The sequence below is a fragment of the Panthera pardus genome, unplaced genomic scaffold, assembly GCF_024362965.1.
Source record: "Panthera pardus isolate Hobbes unplaced genomic scaffold, ASM2436296v1 HiC_scaffold_19, whole genome shotgun sequence".
Lineage (NCBI taxonomy): Eukaryota > Metazoa > Chordata > Mammalia > Carnivora > Felidae > Panthera > Panthera pardus.
The window spans coordinates 22090923-22113358 of NW_026526754.1; the positions used below are offsets into that span (position 1 = coordinate 22090923).

Genomic DNA, 22436 nt, shown 5'->3' on the forward strand with positions numbered 1-22436 from the left:
CTGCCTTGGGGCCAGATGGCTTCCGGACGCCATCTTGGTTTCCTGGTCCCTGGGTTCCAGCAACATGGCATATACTGTTGTAGATAAAGGCAAAAAAAAAAAAAAAACCCTTTTCTTAGGTGGGGCTCATGCTTTTCCCTGGTCTGAATCTCTCACACCAGCTGGGGCCCACCCATTTCCAGTTTGAGGTGCTCTCCTAATCCTCTAGGCCCACAGCAGGGATGTGGTTGACTGACACAGTGGTGATCTAACCTCTTCCGCCTCGGGTTATCAGCGCCCCCTCTCTGTAATAGTCTGACTCATTGAGGTGAGGGCCCTCCACCCTTTCCGCCCTCGTGCAGGGAAATGGCCTTTAAAAAAGTCTATTGAGTATAATCTCGGTGATGTACTCCCAGTATGAGTTGGCCAACCCCCGAGAATGGGAGGTACGACCTCCGACAAGCCCATATTCCCATCTCTCACATATTTACTTTCTTTCACCTTGTTTCTGTGGGCCTCTTTTGGTACGGACTTTTAAAATTCCCTGTGCACGATTTAAGAAGAGGGAAGATATCTTTACCACCACTAGGGTACGAGAGGTATATCTTTTTTTTCTCAAAGAGTGTACACTAGGGTAGTTTCCTTTCCCATCCAAGTAGTTAACCCTTGACGCTCCAAGAGGGAAGGCCAGCCGCTTCTCGGGAACTGTTTTCTGCTGGCCGTGACCATCGCACAAACGTGTCTTGTTTTCCAGAGTTCATTGTCCGGCACACTGCAAAGACGAGCCGTCCTACTGGGCTCCCGTGTTTGGAACTAACATCTACGCAGACGTGAGTATGCTGGTGTTTTCAGGGACCACCTCTCGAAGCACGCTAAGCCCTCGGAAATCACGTTCCAAAGTCTGGATGCCAGAAACCCGAGATCTCATTCCTGTGTCTCTAGCTGACTTTAGACCACAGCATTTCTTTCTGCAACCGTTGCCCTCGTTTCCCAGTTCATAGCGACTACTTCCGCTCGTGTATGTTCACGAATACAGATGCAGGCGTACCTCGTCTTACGCACATGTTTTCATAGTTCGGTCGATTGACTCCCGCTTCCCCGTTGATGTGCATTTGTAATGCTCCGGCTTTCCTGTATCACGTACTTCATTTCCGGATATTTAACACCTTTCCGGCTCTCCTGACGCATTAATAGAACTGGTCCACTCTCCTCACGGTATTTCTTTTTGGCTACGTACCCGCCTAGCCAAAAACACCGGAGGAAATACAAATGACACTAATTTACTACTTGCTGATGACCACTCTTATTACACCGGAGTCTGTTCTTCTGTATTTTCCTTACTGACTTTAACAAGGAAGCTTCAGCCTGAGTTTTCTTAGCGAATCCTCCAGAACGTGGTCTGTTTCCTCCAGTTGCCCGGGGTTCAGGGACATGGCGTCCCGAGAGATGGGAATGTGGTCACAGCCTTGCCCAATAGGCTGTGTGATCTTCTTGCCAAGTTGCTTACCTCTGTGTAGAAGGAGCCAGCTGGGATTTTTCTAGTCCAAGGAATCTTCGAGATCTAAAAATCTCATGATTAGATCAGCGTTGCTTATCCCCGGCTAACATTTTTACTCAACTTTTGTCCATTTTCATTTTAATTGTTCTCTCCCGCCCACCACCATCGTCTTTGCCTCCACCTGCTGATTTGTTCCAGATTCCTGTAAGTGTGAGGTCACGAAGTCCTGTAAAGTCAAACCAACCTTCATGGCTCACCCTTTTTTTTTTCCTATCTTTTTGTCCTTTCCTCTTCAAATGAGTTTTTTTTTTTTTTCTTCTCAGAAGCCATTAAGCCAAAACTGAGTTTTGAAAGTTTAATGAAGGAGTAAAATAATGTGTATCAATTGTTACAGTGAATGTTTGAGCCACAGTCTGCTATTAAAAGACAGAGACTTTGGTTTTAAAATGATTGAAAAGTAAAGGGATAGGGCCAAGTGATTCCAGCCAAATGCAGAGAAACAATGAAGCAGGAGTGACAATATTGCTGTCTGATACAGTGGAATTTAAGGTTAAACGTACTGAGTGGGACACCACAATTCACTGCACGGTGGCACAAAAGGTATAATTTATGAAGATCGGATTTATGAGATCAAATCTGTATGCGCCAAACAACATAGCAGCTGAACATATAAAGTTGTTTTTTGAAGGTTAGAACTGCAAGGAGAACTTGATGGAAATTAACACTATAAAGCTATCTTTTGTTGTTTTAGGTTCTTTAAAAACACCATTTCTAAGTATTGGTGTCCCCATCTTACAGGACAGCTTTAGGCTGTCCCAAAATCACACAGCTGACACAGGCCAAGGTGAGGTGCCAGGAAGGTCTTGCTTCAGGCTCTGTCCTTTCCCCACTCTCTTGTGCCTTGCTTGAATGCACCTGCACTCATAATTACACTGATGTGAACAGGCACGTGGGTGAAGAGCCCTATGGAGTGTTTACCTTGTTCACTAGGTTTTTGAGCTTTTGGAACAACCACAGTGCTCCAAACGGAGCTCGGCACATAAATGATTGTTCAGTGAATGTTTGTTGAAGGAATAAATAAGTGATGGTGTGGGATTAGTCGATGTTTAGATGTTAAGCTGTTCAGAAACTGAAAGAAGGAAAGAAAAAAGGGGAAAAGAGAGGAACAGGGTGGGGAGACGGGGAGAGGAGATTGGCCGAGTAAGGAGAGAAGAAAGAAAGCTCCATCCATTTTAGAGGTTCTTTGTTGGCCTCGGTTTCTAGGTCACTCTGTATTCTGGGAAATGATGATGCCTTTTTGGAACATGTCTGTTTAGCTAAGAGATTTATTTTGGGAGAGTTGTCTCCAGATCTTCGAAGGGCCTAATAGTGCCGCCGTTTCCGCCTGCTCGCCTCGCTTTGCGGTGAGCTGCAGGCAGGAGAGACATCGGGGTGTAGCCCAAAGAGCACAGTCCGGGTCAAGGTGCGAGTTTACGAGTCGGTTGTGAGATGGCGGGCAAGCCTTTCCCCCACCCTGGACCTCAGTTTCTTATCTCGTCTTCCCGTCTCCCTCGGTGGCTGGATATGTCCTCACACTTGGGCACGAACGCATCAGAATTCCCCGGAGGGCTTGTGCAAACAGACTTCCGGGCCCTACCCCAGCGTTTCTGACTCCGAATCTGGCGGAGAGCCAGAGAATCTGCATTTTGAGTAAGTTCCCAGATGATGCCGATGCTTCTGGCCGATAGCCCTTGCAGGCTCTTATTGTCCCGTGAAAAATAGTGTCCCGCTTGCCGGCTCCGAGGGGGTCCCCCGCTCTGCTGTTGGCCAGCTGCGGGCTGCTGGGCAAATCATTTAACCTCCCGGGGCCTCTCTCTGTGAAGAGAGAGTCACACCTCCCACGGAGGATAATTGAGAGACGTCTCCATTTCCGCGTGTGAAACACAACGGGGCCTGTGTGGTGCACGCTCCAAACTGTTACCCACGATGACCCCCACTTGGCCGTCGAGAAGGATCGGGCTGTCGGTGTGAGGCTCTCACATTCCCGGCCGAGGGCTCGGTGTTGTCACGACTGGCGTCCAGAAATCAGGGCCCGGGAGGCAAAGGGCCGTCACGGAGGGCACAAAAGCAACGTGCAGGGCCTCTTGGGAGCGTTGAGCCTGGAGGACGCGCCTCCGCGGGCTGGGACTGCGGGAGGCGGGATCGGGGCCCCACATCTGGCAACTCGGGCAGCGTAGCGAGCGGCGGGCCCGCTCTGCCCGGCGGTCAGAACAGTAAGCGTGTTGGTACTCACGGTTGGCCAGCGGTCGGGACCCGAGTGGCTCCACAGGTGATTGCTGGGTCCCAGGCACCGTGCAGACAGGGGGCCCTGGGAGACAGCAAAGCCCAGACCCACCCTCCCGCCGGGTGACAGGCACCTGGCGGTGTTCATGGAGCTGGGACACGGTGGGCAGCGGCCTCGCCTCCGCTCCCCGCACCGCACGCGATCGCACAACGCCCCGGCCCCCTGGTGGCTCTCAACACGCACAGGGTCTGCCGGCTAAGCCCCCGTGACGGCCACGGCCACGGGTCACTAGGTCACGAGCGAAGGCAGCACCGGAGTCAGCCCCCTGACCCGTGGGCATCGGTTTGACTTTCTGTCTCTGAGCGGCTCCGTCAGCCTGGCCGAACGTTCTCAGACGTCCCTGGGGCCGTTCTCCCGCGGACTCTCTTTTCTGAAGGCTTGCAGATCCTCACAAGTCAGGGGCCTCATCAGTGGAAGCTTTATTGGTATCAGGGGGCGATTAGAAGCCGCACGGGTTTCTGGCTGTTAGGACGTGCCCGCAGGCTTAATAACTTCGTGGCCTAAAAGGAACACACACTTACCCGCTTACGGGCTGGAGGCCAGGAGCCCGGTACTGGTCTCGCCAGGGTCAAGCCACCAGCAGAAATTCGTTCCTTCCGGAAGCTCCAGGGCCGCCTGTGGTTCTCTGGCCTTTCCCACTTTCTAGAGGCCGCCCACGGCCCCTGCTTGGGCCGCCGCCTCCTGGCTCTGTCCCTCCTGCCTCCCCTCTCGTGAGGACCCTTGTGATGACTGTGGACCCATCGGTAACACAGGCTCGTCTCCGCACGGGGCCCTTAAGTTAGTCACCTCTGCGGGGGCCTTCGGCCACGCGTGAGGTCACGTCCTCACGGGCCCTGGGGATGGGGGCGTGGGCGTCTCTGGAGGCCGTGGCTCCGCGGACCCCAGAAGCACAGACTTCGCGCTCCGCCGGGCCTCAGCTGGAATCTCTACGGAGCCACTAGCTGCCCGCGTGGCCCTGGCCCAGTTCTCGGATCTCCCCAAACCCACGCTTCCCGGCCTGTGAAGCGGGGATAGTGGCGGTTATGCGTCTCACTGGAAGCGTAAACGAGATAAGAGCCAAAGGGCCTGGGGCACGGTCAGCCCAGAGTCCGCGTTCGCCCTGCTGACCGCGGGGCGGGGGGGGGCTGTGCGCCCCACAGACGGATCTGGGTACAGGTGTGTGAGGCCCCGGCCACACGTGCGAGCCACCTGACCGGTGTGGAAGATGCTGGGTCTGGGGCTCCCCCCACAGCAGCTGAATGTGGTGGTGGGGGGGGGGGGAGTCCCGTCCCGTCCCGTCCCGTCCCGCCCCGTCCCCTGCACAAACGCCGTAGGCGACAATGAGCTACAGTGAAGAGGGACACCCACTCCGAGGCCAGGGTTGGATTTTATCGCGGGCTGCACAGCATCACAGAGATGGCGGGAGCGCGTCCCCTACTTAGCTGTTCACCTCCAGTGTGGCTCGTGTCACCTGGCCCTCGTCTGGGACGATCCTGAATCGGCCGGTCAGGGTGAGCGAGTAGCAGCCCTCCCCCCCCACCCCCACCCCATGAATGTGTCCAGCTTGAGAAATGTCGATTCATTAGCCTCAGACGACTCCATCCCGAGGACCATTCTTCTACTGATTAAGTAAAGGCCCTAAGGAAAGTTCAGCTCAAGGGTTTGTTACCCAGGAATTGGACTACTTGATAACCTGGGAAAATACCACGCCGTGCCCTTGCTTCAAAGCCAGCGGCTGCCTTGGCCCCTAGAATAAGCCTCAACTCCCCCCGGGCTCCCCACGGCCCCTCATGATGGGCCCTGCTCACCCCTCTCACCTGTCCTGCCACATTCCACCCGACCCTCTGTATTCCAGCCTCCCCGGCCCTCTTTCTGTTTCTTGGACATGACGAGGTCACTCAAAGGCCCCAGGGCCTTTGCACAAGCTGCTCCCTCTGCCTGGGTGGCTCTGCTCAGAGTTGTTCCCAGGCTGTGGCCGACTCTTTTTTGCCGTCCAAATCTGAGCTCAAGTACCACACCGAGAGCAGTCGAACCCCTGATTGACTCTCCTACAAGAGCCCTTCCAACCCCAGCCACTTTGTCTCCCGATCTGGCTTTATTTCCTTCGGAGGCAGAGTTGCTATTTTGCGTATTTGTTACTTGTCGGTCTCCCTCAACTCCCTGAAGGCAGAGTCTTTATTTTCCCTGCGGAACTTTTCTGCATCTAGCTCAGTGCCTGGCACGTAGTAGGTGCTCAGGAAAGACTTGCCGTACGAAGGAACGAATGAATGACGCCGGGTCTCTCTGGAGAGACCCCCGGGGGAATCAAGGAGGCGATGGTTGTTTCTTAGCCGTAACTTGATCAGCGCCCTCCCCCACCCCCAACCAGGCCACCAAGTGCTGGCCGATGGCATTAGGGCCTCACCCACGAGCACAACATTCTCGATGTTGATCGCGGCTCTTCTGTGCTTCCAGACTTCAAGCATCTGTAAGACGGCTGTGCACGCGGGAGTCATCGGGCACGAGAGCGGGGGTTACGTGGATGTGATGCCCGTGGACAAAAAGAAGGCCTACGTGGGCTCGCTCAGGAACGGAGTGCAGTCTGAAAGGTAGGGCTGCGTCTTCTGGCTCTCGACACCCAAGGCCAGCCAAGGGCATTCCCACCAGAATTCCCTGCCTTTCTGTTTTAAAAACAAGAACTTTCTCTGACGAAAGCTCAGAAGCACCCGGGAGACGCGGTGGGGCTTTTTCTGGGCACGGAGGAGCGTGCGTCGTCCCCCGCGGAACAAGTGGGGGCAGATCGTGGTGACGCGGTGGTCCTCTATAGCGAGGTGACAGTATAGTAACTTACGGAAGGAGGAGCCCAGGGTCTGGCATCCAGTAGACTAGGCTCTGCCGCTCGCCAGCTCTGTGACCGTGAGCCGCCACCCCATTTCCTGGTGCCTCAGTTTCCTCACCCGTGACGGGGGAACCAAACTGCTCCTGGCCTCGCACGGTTGCTGGCGGATGAATCCAGTGCCCGTCTGAGAGCGACGACCCCTCAGTAGGTCATGGAGGCCGCTCCCAAACCCGCTCCCGGTGTCCCTGCGGGCGAGGCCACACGGCTGCGTCCGGTGAGCGCACCGTGCCCCCCTTCCCGGTTGGACAGTTCAGCGCTTTGCCCAGGGGCTGATCGTCACCGTGGTAAGCAGCCTTGCAGGGGACGTTTGCACCTGCCACGATCGTTTACTTCAGTTGCTGGAGCAAACGTCAAAGGCTTTGGGTATGCCTTTCCGGAACATTCTTCACAAGGCTGCCGGACCGGTTTCTGGCCCGTGCCGCTCCTTCTCACCTGTGCCCTGCTGTCCGTGGAAGCAAGTCCCAGGCTTCACAGCCCGGGGACCCAGGCCCCAGTCCTGGGGCCTCCTCTTAAGAGCCCCGTGAGGTCACACAAGGCACCAGCCTTTCTCAGACCACCCAGGGGCAGATCCCCATCAGGGGTGTATTTGTTCTTAGTGCTGCGGGGGGGGGGGGGGCTCAAAGCACAGACATTTCTATCCTCAAAGTTCAGGAGGCTGGAGGTCCGCGAGCCACATGTGGGTGGGGGGCTTCCTTCTGGGGCCTCTCGCCTGTTGTGTAGACGGCCGACTCTGTGTCCTCACGCGGCCCTCCCTCTGTGCGAATCTGCGTCCTAATCTCCTCTAAGGTCGCGGTCTGATTGGATCAGGGTCCACCCTCGTGACCTCACTCTTACTTTAGTTACCCCTTTGAAGACCCTCTCTCCAAATACGGTCACCTTCTGAGACGTTGGGGGTTGGGACTTAAACATAGGAATCGGGGCGGGGGGCACAATGGAGCCCATAACAGAGGGGAATGCTGACATTTTATATTTGAGGGGGCCTTCTTTTTTTAAAAAAATATTTTTTAATGTTTATTTTTGAGAGAGAGACAGACAGACAGCGCAAGCAAGGGAGGGGCAGAGAGAGAGGGAGACACAGAATCCGAAGCAGGCTCCAGCTCCGAGCTCCAGAGCCCAACACGGGGCTCGAACCCACAGACCGCGAGATCGTGACCTGAGCCAGAGTCAGATGCTTAACTGACTGAGCCACCCAGGCGCCCAGAGGGGGCCTTCTTTTGAAAAAGAGTATAAAATCTAGAACGTAAAAGTTGCCGGGAACCTTGAAGCCTCGGCTTTCGTGGCTCCAAGGAGCTCGGTGCCCGTGCCGGCCTCCCGGCCTCGCGGCCTGCTGGGGAGTCTCAGCTGTACGTGGAGACGCGGCAGAATCGCATCCAGACCCCCAGGGGCCCCGCGGTAACCCTGCCCTTAGCCCGGAACCACCAGAGCTAACAGCCTTGGCATCTTCTTGAGCCTGGGCCACCTTTTTTGGGAAAAGCCTAATGAAGGGAAATTCCATTGGTTTTAATGGGAGGGAAACAAGGCAGTGATTAGGTGGAATTTCCTGGGCAGGCAGGAAAGAAATCCCGGGACACCGCTCTGCTGAGCTCTGTTCCCCTCAAAGAGGACACGGTCTTGCTGAGAAGTGTGGTGACCGGCCCGCGTGCCCTCTGCCCGGCTCACCCCTGAGCAGCTCGGCGGCCCCCCGAGGGCGGCCGCAACGGCTTCACGTGGGTGGGTGTCTGGGGACGGCAGGGGACTGGGACGGGTCCCCAAAGTGGCTTCTTCCCTGCTGTAACCAACCCCACCCCGGGAAACCCGTCATTTTTTCTCTCTTCCTGGGGGACCCGCCAGGGTTGCTGCCGTCATTATAAATACCTTCTAGGCAGCCCTTCCCAGGCCCCGAAGTGCCTGACGGCCGCTGGGCTGTTCAGAAGGTTCTAGTGAGTTTCTAGGCAAATGCAGAGTTGAGATCCTGCTCCCCTTCCTCCTCGGATGCGCTCTTGTGACTCAATTTCCCCACCTGTAAAGGGGAAGGTGATAGTACCTACCCCCTGGGGTAGTGGTAAGACGGGGGGGAGGGTCTCAGACCGGCCCCCCAGACCAGCAGGATCTAAATCAGCAGGGAGCTTGCTGGAAAAGCGGATTCTTGAGCCCGCCCCCCCCCCCCCCCCCCGCCAGTCCTGCTGAGTCCAAAGCTCCGGGAGTGGGCTGGGCACTCTGTGTGGACACGGCCTCCAGGGGTCTTGGCGCACGCGGGACGATGACGTGAGGCAGCCGGTCGTGTCCCCGGCACACGCCGTGCGGGATTCCGATCGTTTGTGGTTAAACTTCATTCTTTCGCTGCGTTTTCATGGGGCGCCAGGACCAGGGCTGGGGTCCCGGGATCCCGGGGCCCCGGGGCAGCGAGATGACAGGGTCCACCCTGCACGCAGGCAAGAGGCAAGGCCGGGCAGGCACGCGGGGCCCGATGGTGTTTGGGACCCTGCTCCCCCTGCCCGCCAGCTGGGCGTCCTCGGGTGGGCGTCTCCCTGGGCTTCGGTCCCTCCTGTGTCACGCGGTTGTGGTGAGGTTGTGTGTGCCGAGCACTTCCCGGTGGCTCACCGTGAGTGCCCGGTGAAGCTGGCGGCCCTCGTCGCCACGGCAACTTACAAGGTCATTGCACACCTCGAGGCGTTGTGGTTCTCGCACGCATGCAAGAGCCTCCGTGCACTGTCTTTCAGGACTGGAGGGAGAGCACCGCCCAGGAACCCTTCCTTCCCTCCTTACACCCATCTTTCCGGTGTGCCCTCCCCTGTCACCTGGCGAGCCCGCACCGTGTCCCAGGCACGGGGACCCAGCAGGGAGCACATGGCCTGATCTCTGCCCCTGTGGGACTTGTCATCTAGAGGGGGCACAGATGACCAGAGAAATGGCAACAGAAGTAGGGCACCGGGCATCACTATTACGGAGGGAGGCTCGGGAGGCTGAGCACATCCAGCAGGGCCCCGTCTCGCTATCTGGAGGCCCCTTCTCGGTGGCATGGCTCCTTCCAGGCCCCCCCGCCCCTGCCCCTTGTCTCGATGGGACTTCAGCAACCTTCTGCACAGACCCGTGACTGAGAAGTCTCCGCGGAGCCTGTTCCCATTAGGGACCGTGGGAACCAAGCCTGGGCCCAGAGGGTGGCTCTGTCCCAAACGCCTGCTGGGAGCCCAGAGCGGTCACGGTGGGTCCCCAAGGGAGTTGTGGCTGCTGGACCCTCGGGGACCTGTTCACAGCAAACTTCCTTGGAAACGTAGGGAATCCTCCAGAAAAACAAACAAAAGCCTCCTGAACAGAATTCTCAGCACACGGGCCAAAGGTGATTCTGCTGTAAAGTGAAGTGACTTGGGTTTCAGTGGTGGGTTTTTTTCTTGTTTTTTTCTAAAAGAGGATTTCCGGAAAGTTTTGAAAGAGGTGTCTGTAGAACCGGGACGTCGTAAGAGGACAGGCATCTTCGGTCTCGACACACGTGTCCGTGAAGGTTAGCGGAGGAAAGGAAAGGTTATCAGGAAGAGCTTTTGACGTTAGAACTGGGCTTTGCCCGAATATTCGCGGGAAGAAGCCGGACATCTGGGTGAATATCCGTTCAGGAGTTTTTCCTAGACCGGGACCATTTTGAAAAGGCAGGTTTCACAAGGAGAGATTGGGAAATACACCAACAATGACAGATAATGTTCTTGGTCACTTGTTGTCAACAGACACGCCCCGTGTGTGTCTGTGGCATCTGTGTGGACAGACCTGCATCCGAAGGTGGACGGTCCGTGTAGCAGCTTCTGTGGGCCGGGCACTGTCCTCCCGGGGCCCGTCTGGCACGCCCTTCAGGCCACACGGGTTCTAAAGTTTCTAGTAGACGCAGTAAAAAGGAACAGGAGGAGATATTTAGGGTATGTGGGATTTAAGCTGGTAAGTCAAAATATTAGCGTGTATAATAGGAAGTTACGAAAGAATACGCATTCTCTTTTTCAAATAAGACCTTGGGGTCCACTGTGTATTGTACACATAGAACACCCCCCCGGTTCGGGCGAGCCACAAGTGCTCCGTGGCCACCGTGACTGGCGGCCGCCATATGGGGCACCCCAGCTCCGGACTCTCAAGGGTTGGGTGTCCGAAAATCTCTCCGTGCGCCCAGAAGCTGAGCCGGAACCACGAAGCTGTTGCTTCCAGATGGGATGAGCTCTGCCCTCTCCCCCACGCCAGCTTGGGCCAAGGCCGGGCGTCGGGCTCCCTCTGCTCGCAAACCGGTGGGTTTTCCCCTCCCACCTTCTAAGGGCTGTACACACATTGGCACACCTGATTCCCCCAAGAGCCCCACGATGGGGGGACCCCAGGAATCCTCACTTTATAAAGAAAGGGAGGCACAGAGAGGTTAAGTGATTCGTGCGAGGTGAGCCAGAGCCACGACTCGAACCCAGGCCGCCTACCCCAGCGCCCACGCTCTTTACCAGTACGCGTGACGCCCCACTGTAGACAGGAGGGGCCGGGTGAGCCTTTAGTGCCCGGGTACGCTTGTTTGTAACTTTAAAAGTATTTATTAGAAAAGAAGTACATACTTATTTAAAGAAGTCTAGGGAGTAGAAAGTAAGGGTTCCCTGCAGGTGCCCAACGGTTAACCTCCGTGAATTGCCCCTTTATAGCCTTTCAGGGCATCCTGCCCCTCCCCCAGCCTCCCCCCCATACAGACGACGCACATGAAAATCAAAATGAAGCTCGTATTACACCGAGATATTTTTACATTTCACGGAAGACGGTTCCCTGGAGTCGATGCTTTCGTGCGGCTAATGCGTTCATCACCGTGCGCGTACCCGCCAGGTGCCAGGCACTGATGGGGAAACCCCTCCCCTGATGGGAGAACGGGGTTTAAACTCGGGAGGAAGGACGGTATTTGCAGCTCGGGGCCATCGAGCTCCTGCTGGGTGCGCGCCCCGACCCGGCACTTGCGCTGGACAGACTCACGTCCTCTGCCCAACGTCCCCAAGGAAAGGGCGCGTTCACACACCCTGTGCGGAAAGCAGGCTCAGCGAAGTGGGTCAGCCAAGGTCCTGCGGGTGAGATCTGCACTCTGACTCTTGAAATCTCCTGAGAGATCAGTAAACAGGTGAGACTCTGGGAGAATAGGCTTCACCTCCTTGAAACAAACAAAATACACACACGTATACACACGCGTGCATTTATACATAATTAGTACGCGTGTGTGCACACACACGTAGGAATGATATTTCTTAATAATAAAAAAGAAATCGCACGCTTAAAAGCCGGAAGGACAGTCAAGAGTTCCTTTCCCGCAGTCCTCGTGACGCTGGGTCCCGTGCGTCCGCGGAGCGAGCTGCCAGCTCGTGGGCGAGCCCACGGTCTCTCCGGGGACAGGCCGCCCCGAATCACCTGCTGTGCCGTCATGCAGTCTGTGTGTGTGACCAAGCGGCCATCGGTCCCTCCCGGAGTGGCCTTCACCGGCGGCTCCAGGATGCAGCCCTGTGTTCGCGGCTCCTCGTGGGGCTGCAGCCTCCCCTCCCAAGGGGCTCCCCGCGCCCCAGCCCCCCACCGCGACCTGGGGTGGGCCAGTGTCACCCTCGGAGAAAGCAGGGCCACAGCCTGATTGCTTAGGGTGACGGTTAGGAGAGGGTCCCGGGGTCTCCACCCTCTTGGGTCCACATCCTGGTGGCACCTGGACCAGGTGTTCAATTTGGGACAAATCGCGTCATCTCGCCGAGCCTGGGATCGCTTTCCGTAAGTGGCGAGAACCTTGGAGATCTCGTGGGGTGGCTGCAAGGGCCACGGGCGCTAAGATTGCGTAAGGACCGCGGTGGCATTGTCGGGTCGTGCAGCTGGGCGGGGCCGCGGGCTCACGCGGGGGGGGGGGGGGTCGGGGTGAGTGGCCACCAGAAGGCTGCAGACCGCTAACCGGGGCTGAGTTGTCACCCCCTGAGGCCGCAGACCCTGGACGCTTCCCAGGGCGCCCTGGTCACGGCTCCACCAACAGCTGAGGCTCTTGGAGCGCTGAGTCAGCCCGAGGGGCCCCCGAGGCTTCTCCCGCCAATTCTGGTTCTCCCCAGCTCTGCAAGGGCCTTGCGTGTTGGCTTTCTCTTCCTTCCTTCCTTCCTGTTCTTCTTTGCAAAATAAAATTGGGCCTCCGGAAATAATTTCCATTTCAAAATGGTTTTAAGAAATCAGTGTTACGAGGGCGCCCGGGTGGCTCAGTCACTTTAGCCTCGGACTCTTGGCTGCCCCTCAGGTCGTGATCTCGCGGTCCGTGGGTTCAAGGCCCGCGGCGGGCTCTGCGCGGACAGCTCAGGGTCTGCTTGGGACTCTCTCTCTCCTTCTCTCTCTGCCCCTCCCCTGCTTGCACATGCTTGCACTCTCAAAGAGGTAAGCGTTAGAAAAAAAATGTTCTAACGAATCTTAAGAAATTAAAATCTTAAAATCATTTGCTCAAAGTGTCTTAAAGTTAAGAAATTACCTCCGGAAATCCCAGTCCCAGAAACAACCACTGTGAACATTCTGGTGTGTTTCCTTCCAGATTTTTTTCTGCTCGCAAGCACCTTATTTTTTTTTTGTTTTCGTTTTTGTTTTTACCTAGAAGGGATCAGACCCCCTGTATTGTCAGGCTAATGGTCTTTTCCAGCGAGCCACAGCTGGTGAAGGTGCTTCCAAGCCACGTCCGATGTGGCCACGCCGTCATCCACGTGATGGCTCTGCACTGTCCCCCTGTGTGGACAGACCACCGCTTCTAACCCAGCCGACGGACGTCCGGCCTGCTTCCTGTGCTCTCTGCTGTGATAAACAACCCAGCAGAGAACATCTTTGCACAAGCCCGTGTGCTTTCCTGACAGTGTCGTAAGGCAACTTCCCTTCAGTGGGCTGGTCACGGCAGCACATCGGCCCCTGGTGACGTGGGCCCCCAGCGGCCTCCAGGGCGGCCGGGACGAACCCCCCTCCCCTTACCTCGCAGGGTCACAGCTGATGCAACCCCCGCCTGTCCGTCCGCCCTCTCGACGCCTTGTTCCTCCTCGTTACCCATCACGCGCTGGCTTCTCCGTTCCGGGGACGCCCTGAGACCAGGGCTGTCGGACCCATTCTCACCCGACCCCGGACCCCCGGCTGCCGTGTTTTCCCGTTCGTGTGTGTGGCGGGGGCGGGGGGGGGGGGTCTCCTTGTCGCTCAGCCCAACGCACAGATGCCGCCTCCCCGACCGGGGCTTCTCCACCCCTGCGTCTACAGCTGCTGCCTCCCCACGCTGCTCTGTCCCGTGTCCCTGCGTCCCTCACCCCTGCCCTCCTCTGATCCCGTATCCCCGGGGGGTTTTCCCCAAGGACCCGTCGCTCTCTGGGATTATCTCTTACGCCTACGTAGCCGTTTAGCCCCCACCACCAGCCTAGGCTCCGTGAAAGCGAGAACCCCACCCGCCCCGTTAACCCCGTGTGCCCAGCACGCGGCCCGTGCCTGGCACACAGTAGGTGTTCAGCTTCACGCTGGCCGGATGAACAAATTCAGAAAGGGGTTCACAACCCGTTGAGGGATTCCTAAAACCCCTTTTCTGAACATTGCCCGGAGTTGCTGTGCCACGGGCGCTCCCTTCTGTGTCTGGGCGTCCCAGGGAGTCCAGAGAGGATCGAGGGCGAGGTGTGGAGCCGGAGGGCGGGCAGGCTGGTTTACGGTCCATCAGTCACACCCACGCTTCAGACCCGCACAGCCGCCCACAGGCCGGCAGGACTGGAGCTCAGTGAGCGTTTGGGGCGTGAACAGATGGGGAGCCACCCAGAGGCTTTTTCGAGGAGCCCAAACCTGGAGGGACTCTTGGCCTGAGACAGCGGCCGAGCCCCACGCTTGTGGTGCCGACACCCCGGGCGACGGCCGCGCGCTGGTCTGATGTGTTAAGAAACACACGTCCCGTTCGGCGGGCCTGCCCTCGCCCCCGACGTGGGCGGGCTGCTCGACGGGGATGCTTGGGGGGGGTCGGCAAGTCCCGCGGGCACCTTGGGTGCTTGGCCAGATGACCTCCTGAAGGGCCCCCCCCGTCCCTGGGTCGTTTGGGGCCCTGTGACGCGGAGAACCCCCCGCCCCGTTCGCAAAACGTACAGTAGTAAGTCAGAGACACGAGCCCTGGTATTTTCCCCAGCGTGGCTCGCCCGCCGTGAGGAATGGCCGAGAGCCTTGCGGCCCTGGGTGGTTCTTCCGGACTGTTCATCTGGGCAGAGGATCTGGGGAAGTCTCGCAGCCCAGAGGCCTGAGGAGGGCCCTGGAATCTGAGCTTTCCAGAAACCAGCAGGGCAGCCGGGGTAACCGCGGCCCCGGCACGGCCACTGTCCCCCTCCGCCGTCGGGGGGAGCTGCTGGCACGGAGGCCGGCGGCCCCCATTCTGCTCCGTCTGGACTGCCTGGCTTTGCCTCGCAGCCCCATCTCGCCAAGTGCTCCCATCGGATGCCCGTTCCAGAAGTTCAGCCCCGGGGTAGCCAAGAGCACGAAGCTGCCATGAGGCGAGGGGAAAACGGGCAGGAATTCCGAGCGGCCTGCTTCCCGAGGACCGCCGCCCTGGCCGAGAAGTCTGAGAGCGCAGGGGCCCTTCGGTCCCGCAGTTTCCAACCCGGGCCCCTCTCAGCGGGAGGGGAGACCCCCCCCACAGGAAGTCACGGCGACGTCACGGCCGGGCCGTTCCTCCTCTGCTCAGACTCATTCACGGGGACGAGCAAAATGCAAATGAAAGCTCCGTTTGGACGCCCCTCCCTACTTGTGAATGGCCCAGAACCAGAAGCCGGATCCCACGCGCCGCTGGCCAGCCGGTGGGCTGAACGGGCCGCCGGGCGTGTTGTTGACGGGACTGGTCGGTCGCTGGAACCTTCCGTCGGGCAAGCCGCCCGGCTCGCACAAGCGCGTGTCCTGCGATCCAGCCGTTGTGCTCCTCGGGGCTGATCCACGGGTGCCCTCAGACCCGTGCAGAAAGTCCCGTGCCCCCCGTGGCACCGTTGACAGGAGCGGAGTATGAGGGGACCTACTAAGTGTCCGTGAACAGGGACCCGGTCAGCTGCCGCTTCACTACAACCGACTACTATGCAGCCGCCTACGAAGCCGTGAGACGGCAGGTGCTGGTGACACCGTGGGGACCCTGCCGGCCCCTCACGTGCGGCGGGGGGCGGGGGGGGGGTCACGTCCGGCGGTGCGGCTGCTTTGGGAAACCGTCTGGCGGCTATCTAAAAAAGAGCCGTCACGTAACGTGTGACCCCGCAGGTGCGGCTCCTAGCCGTCTGTCCCCGAGAATCGGCCGACACGTGTCCTTACGGACACGTCATCGACAGACGTTCGCAGCAGCGTTCCGTCCTGGGAGCCCGAAGCGGACGGGGTGTAAATGCCCCTCACCCGGGGGATGGTGTGAAGAAAATGTGGCCCGTCCCCCGAATGGCGCGTGACGCAGCCCTAACGAGGGATGAAGCAGGGACCAGGCCACCACGGGGGATGAGCCCAGAAACACCAACCCGCGCGAGACGAGCCAGCGGCACGAGGCCCCGTCGTGTGTGATTCCGTTTACGCGAAGTGTCCGGGACGGGCCAGTCTATACGCATGGAAGCTGGCAGGGCCTGTGGGAGGGGAACTGATCCAAACTGGGCGCGGGGTGGTGTTTTCTCGGGGGTGTTTGTGGAGGGGATTCCACAACCCGTGAAATCACTAAAAATCACTGGGTTGCACACCGAAAAGGGGTCAGTTTGGTGGCTTTGTTAACGATCGGCAGCGCTGTTTTGTTTTTGTTTCTGTTGAAAGCTTTCAGTTAGCTGCTGGGATTTAACCCCTGCCTCGAGAGGGTGGCTGTTGCCAGATGCGCGACCTGGGGCGGCTGCGTGACCTCGGGGGAGTCCCGCTTCTCTCTCGCTGCCTCAGCCTCCTCGCCTGCACACCAGGGTCACTCACGCAGCCCCCGGGGAAGAAGGCCAAAGGCGCGTACGAGACCGTGCAGCGTCCGAGCCTAGCCCGTGTGCTGTTTTCGTCACGGCGGCTCAGGCGTCCTCGTCACGATGCTGTCCTGCCGATCGGTCAACCAGACGGCCACCGGTCGAGCCGGCGGGGGGTAGCCGACGCCAGGCAGCGGTCTCGGAGGGTGCGCTCGGTTCAGACAGACTGGGGCCGGCGACTCCCGGAGTTCAAGGCGAATGAGTTAGCGGCCCCGCCTGACCTAGATTCCCCCCCCCCCGGGCCGCCTTGCGGAAAGAGTGGAGCCTGCCAGCTGTTCCTGGCAGGGGCACGCTGTGTTTCCAGCCGTTGCGGGCAAGTGTCCCTGGGCCACGATGCTTCCACCCTGGGGCCAGGGGACACCCAGCTCCCCCTTCCCGGCTGCCTGAAAGACGCCCTCCAGACCTTGCGGTAATGTGGCCTCTGCCTTCTTTTTCAGCCTGAGGACCCCTCGCGACGGAAAGGCCTTCCGGATCTTTGCCGTCAGGCAGTGAATTCCCAGCGCCGGGGAGAAGGGGGCGTCTTCGAGAGGGCTTCAGGGTTTTGCTTTTTATTTTTATTTTGTCACTTGGGGGGGGGGGTGGGCTGGGGATATAGAGAGGCGGGAAACTTCCTTTCAATGGCGTTCAGTGTCACACCCTTTGTGCCTTTGTCTGAAACCACACGGAGAAACGGCGCCCTCGGGGTCCCGGCCGGACGGCTGGTGACTGGCCCCTCTGCAGGGACAGTCGCCCAGGTGCTCCTTCCCGGTGCTCTTTGGTGGGAGGGTGGGGGGGGGCGTGGGGAAGGTTCCAGGCCTGCGGACGTGGCAGGACCCGGAGCTCACGCCGGGAGGCAGGCGGGGGCGGGAAGGGGCTTACGGAGCATCCAAAGGGTTTCAGGAAGGGAGTGGAAGGTGGTTATTTAAAAACTTTGAAAACACAGTCCGTCCCCACCAGTGGAGGAAAATGGGCTTAATGTTTGCTGGTCAGACAAATGGGCTGGAACGAGGGGCCGGGGACGTGAGGCCCGGGCTCGGCCCTGGTCCCCGTCCTCGCCGGCACCCTGCCTCGCACAGGCTGGTTCTGCGGACGGCAGGGCTGGCTTCTTTAGGGTTCCGCAGTGACCCCAGAGATTTATCTCGTCTTCGTCCTTCCCTGTGTCCGCGTGGCCCGTCTGTTTGCTGCCGTGACCTTTGGTCTCCTTGAGGACAAATGAACCAGGATCCTTTCTTTGCCCCCTCCCCCCCCCACCCCACCCCCCACCCCCGCAGCCCTCGCCCCAGCCCAGACTGGTTTATGCACGATGTTTCCCACCGGGGTCTTTGCTTTGCGAGCAGTTCTGTCGGCAGCCCCACTTTTTAATTTTTTTTTTTTTTTTTAAACAAAACTCTTAGCGCCCGTCGGTCCCACTGTTTCGTTGCTGCCTTGAAAAAGTGGCAGTCAGATGTGCAGAGTCCCCATCCGTGGGATGACCCAGTTTTGAGCAGCGGGAGGAATGGATTCCTCAGTGCATTCCTCGCCGAGGTTAGCAGCTCTGGGAAGGGGGGGCCGTGTGTGGTTACGAAACGGTCCTGCGGCATAACAGCAAAAGCGACAGTAACACTCTAGAAGGATTTCTCTTCCTGTTTTTGTGGAACGGCTCTTGCCAGACGTTCCTCCGGCTCTGAGGAGCGTGGGGCTCTCTGGTTTCCACTTTACAAAAGTCCTTCACAAGCCCAGACCAAAAACCCACAGGGAAAGAAAACACCCTTTGGTAAATAGCGTTGCTCCGCAGAAGATGACGATCTCCCCGCCCCCCCCCCCGCCCAGGCCGGCCGGCAGGTCACCTCTGGGAACACCGGTTTCAAATCCGATCTCAACTGGCCGTCAAAATATTGGAAAGGCCAAGGGACCAGCAGATGGGTTTTTTTGTTTTGTCGGGGTTTTTTTTAAAGCAAAGCTGGGATGGTCTGGACAAGGAAGCCTCCCCCGGGGAAGGAAGTCCCAGGTTGCTGAGTGCATCCCGACTAAATTCACAGACTGGAGGTGAATGGCTTCCCTCCGGCCGGAGGGAGTTGGTGAGAGCCGTGAAACTCTTCGCACGCTGAGCTGAGAGCAGAAGAATTTGGTCAGCCTGTCAGTGACGGGTCTCGTTACAGCCCAAGATCTGGGTACTTGGAAACTTCTGGATTCTAAGGGTTGTGCTGCTGGACTTCCGCTTCATCAGACTCTGCTCTGTGACCGGCCTTTGGCGGCTGTGGCTTTGCCGGGGCTCCGGGCTTGTTAGAAGTCGAGGTGGCCCGCGGGTGTCCCGGGGGGCTGGCCGTGAAGGCGTCCCACCCAAGGGAGAGTCTGAAACTTCCAGAGCGAGTCCAGCCCATCATCTGGGGGCTCGTTTGGGTTCCCGAATGTCTCATGAACCGGCCCGTCTAACAGGATAGACAGATCCCCCCTCTCCCCCGTCCCCCCGAACCAGAACTCGTCCCTCCCGTGCTCATAAACGTTTTGAAACTGGAACCATTTTCCTTCTGAAGATGGAAACAGGCCTACAAAGGCAAGGCCCCTGTAGTCACAGACCATCTCTAACTTCGCGTGTTAGCAGGACCCGTTGCCCCCGTGGGCACTTGACCCACAAAAAGATGACGAATCAGGCCAGCGGTGTTTCAGGGTCTGACCCTGCCCCCCAAACGAAAAGGTTCTCGTTTCCTGCAGATTTTTGCCCCCCACTGTGTTCTGATTTTTTTTTTTATATTGTCTGTAGGCTCACTCAGCCCGCAGCTTACATGTGTGCTTTTTTCTATGAAAAATGATGTATTTTACTACTTCCTGTGTACAAAAAGTTTATTGTAAATTGTGTGTGTGTGTGCTTTGCACGAACGGGGACCACGTTGCTGTCGTTTTGTCGTTTCAATAAACCTGGTTTGATTTCTAACGTGTCTCTGTGTCGTGTCTCTCGTCGGGCAAATCCGAACAGTCCGTGACATCAAACGTTTGGAAACCACCTCGGAGGCGCCTCGCGACTGTGTTTACACCACGCGTGTGACACACGGGCGCGGGGGGGGTGCCAGTCCCTGCGGTATTTTCTGGAGCCCCGGGGAGACCCCCACCTGACAAGCGGCAAGAGGGGTGTGCCTTAAAGGGTGCAGACCGTGCATGGGTGGGGGGAGGGGGGGTTGCCAAAATGCAGCTTCTGGCCCAGCGGGTCTGGGCGGGGGCCCGGGCGCCTGCACGTTTCACGACCTCCCGGTGAGGCACACCCTGCTCGCCCCCGGAGCTTATGCTGTGTGTCAGCCGTTCGTCCGCTCGGGCGGCCCCAACCGAGCACCACGGACCCGGGGGCTCAGACGACAGAGATTTATTTTCTCCCGGTTCTGGAGGCTGCACGTTCACGGTCAAGGCGTCCGCAGGGCTGGGAAGCCGGCCACCTTCCCCCGTTTCTTGTCTCTGTGCGTGCATCCCTCGTGCTGCTGCTTGCTTGCTTTCCTTTTATTTAAAAAATTTAAAAATGTTTATTTACTTTGGAGACGCAGACAGAGCACAAGTTGGGGAGGGGCAGAGACAGAGGGAGACACAGAATCGGAAGCGGGCTCCAGGCTCCGAGCCGTCAGCCCAGAGCCCGACGCGGGGCTCGAACCCACGGACCGCGAGATCGTGACCTGAGCCGAAGCCAGAGGCTCGACGAGGGGGCCACCGAGGTGCCCCTGGCGCTTCTTCCTAGAGGGACACCAGTCCTATCGGACGAGAGCCCTACCCTTATGATCCCATTTAACCTGAATTAACGAACTCCTTAGAGGTCCCGTCTCCGGGTACAGTCACATTGGGAGTCAGGGCTTCAACATGTGGACTTGGGGAGCGAGGGTGGGACACCAGCCCCTTTCGGTGACATCGCAGCCGAGTGTCCCCACGCGTCCCAATACGCGGCAGTCGCGGGAGGCTTTCGGGGGCTTGGCTGCTCTTTTCGTCCACCGTCCACGCTTCTGCCTCTGTGTGCTCAGTCACCTCTGTTTATGTTCTTTTCATTGAGGGTGGGATAGCTTTCCTCCGTAATGAGTATATTTAGGCTGTTAAAATGTCGATTTGATTAAAAATATCACACGAGCGCTTGTGCGACGGGAGCGCACAACTCACGGAGACTGGACAGCGGCCGGTGTCGGGGCGAACGCTGGTTCCTGACGAGTGCCAGGTCAAGTCCGTAGAAGTGCCCTGATGGCGGTTCTCACAGGCCACCGGGAAGCTTCCTCCCCCCGCACCCCCGCCCTAGATCTGCAGCCCCTTCCTCCTGCATCCAGAAGTCCTGATGTCCCGGGACACCTCAGTCCTGTGCTGTCCCCAAACCTCCGCATGTCAAAGCTGCAGCATCGGCTGGGGAAGGCGGTGGCCGCGAGGAGGGGGCCGGCTTCCTCCTCATAGAAGTGACCGGAGACGGAGGCAGAATAGCGTGAGTCCGTGCTGACTGTCGTGGGGGCTCAGCACCAGGCGACACGGCGGCAGAGAGCACGCACCGGGGAGTCCCTGGGCCGTCCCCACCTCTTACGGGCACCGGGACCTCAGACAAGCCACTCTGCTTCCTCGGGCCTCACGGCGATCACCGGTGCCCAGGGGGGAAGTCAGATGATTCCTGGGGGCTCCTGGCGGACATCCCTACAAATCCTCACCCCTCCTCGGTGCCCAGGACGGCCCCCCCCCCTCCCTCCCCCCCCCCCCCCACGCCGTCCCCATGCTCAGGGCTTGAGACACGTCGCTGAGCGGGACTGGAAGGGCCTTCTTCCCACGATGTTCGTCTCATCAGGGAAGAAACCGTTCCCGGTGTCACCCACTGGGGCTGTTCTAAGTCCCCTTCCCCATAAACAGGCCACGTGCCCACTCCTAGGCTTGTCCCAAGCAGCCACTGGAAGAACGGGAAGGCTCCCTAAGAGCAGAGCGAGGGCCCAGGGGGCCTCGGAGGCTGTTTCGAACACGTGCAGACTTGCTTCCGTAGCGGGGGGCACAAAGAGTTACGAGTCAGGACCCAGATGTGCGTGAGTTCGAATCCCAGCTCCACTCCGCCGGCTGTGGGAGGCTGGGAAAGTTCCTGAAGCTCTCTGAGCATCACGGCCTCCTGCGTAAAAGGGCGATGGTCACGGTGTCTGTTCCCCTGGGTGGTTATGTGGACTTGGTGGGGCCACACTTGAGATGTGCTCACACCTGGCGTGTACACATAATTGCTCTGTCGCTCCACAGGGAGAGCTAATGCCCAGGGGTGTGGGCCCCAGGGAGACAGATCCCTACCTAATTGGCAGGCCTGCCCAAAGATGAAAGGGCTCCCGTGGAGAGGGAGTGAGCTCCCTGTCCCTAGAAGAAGGCAAGCAGAAGCTGGAAGAATCTCGGACCGGAATGACCACAAGTCCCCTTCCCTGGTTCTGGCTGCTGGCAGAGACCTGCCCTTCCCGACGCTGCCCTGCCCAGAGCACCCTGAGGACCCGGGGGACGGTGACGTGGGGCCACGAAATCCTGAGAGCATGACAGCTTCGTTCTAAAAGAAGGAAAGAACGATAGCCTCGTGGCTCTGTAGGGGGTCCGAGAGCCATCATGTCGCGTGGGGTCCCTTCCGTCGGTCACCTGTCCACTTTCCAGTGTTTCACACCAAACCGAAACCTGTCCGGAACGGCCAGTGGGGCTTAAAAACTCGTCCGGATCCTTAAGGGGCACCCGGGTGGCTCAGTCGGTTAAGCGTCTGATTCTTGGTCTCATCTCAGGTCATGGTCCCGTGGTTCGTGGGTTCGAGCCCCCCGTGCTGAGCGCGGAGTCTGCTTGGGATTCGCTCTCTCCCTCTCTCTCTGCCCTCCCCGGCTCGTGCGCGCTGTCTCTCAAAATAAATAGATAAGCTTAACAAAAAGTTTAAGTGTATCG

The 22436-nt window shown here is 58.5% G+C and overlaps 1 protein-coding gene across 1 annotated transcript in view; it reads left to right on the plus strand.

The window, feature by feature from the left end:
* CRISPLD2 (cysteine rich secretory protein LCCL domain containing 2) overlaps nt 1–19479 on the plus strand; it is a 58284-nt gene extending 38805 nt beyond the window's left edge. The window contains exons 13-15 of the mRNA XM_053906715.1: nt 734–809; nt 6234–6367; nt 17027–19479. Coding sequence (XP_053762690.1) covers nt 734–809; nt 6234–6367; nt 17027–17081 — 265 coding nt within the window. The 3' untranslated portion in view covers nt 17082–19479. The remainder of the gene's footprint in view (nt 1–733; nt 810–6233; nt 6368–17026) is intronic.
* Nucleotides 19480–22436: the final 2957 nt, after the last annotated feature.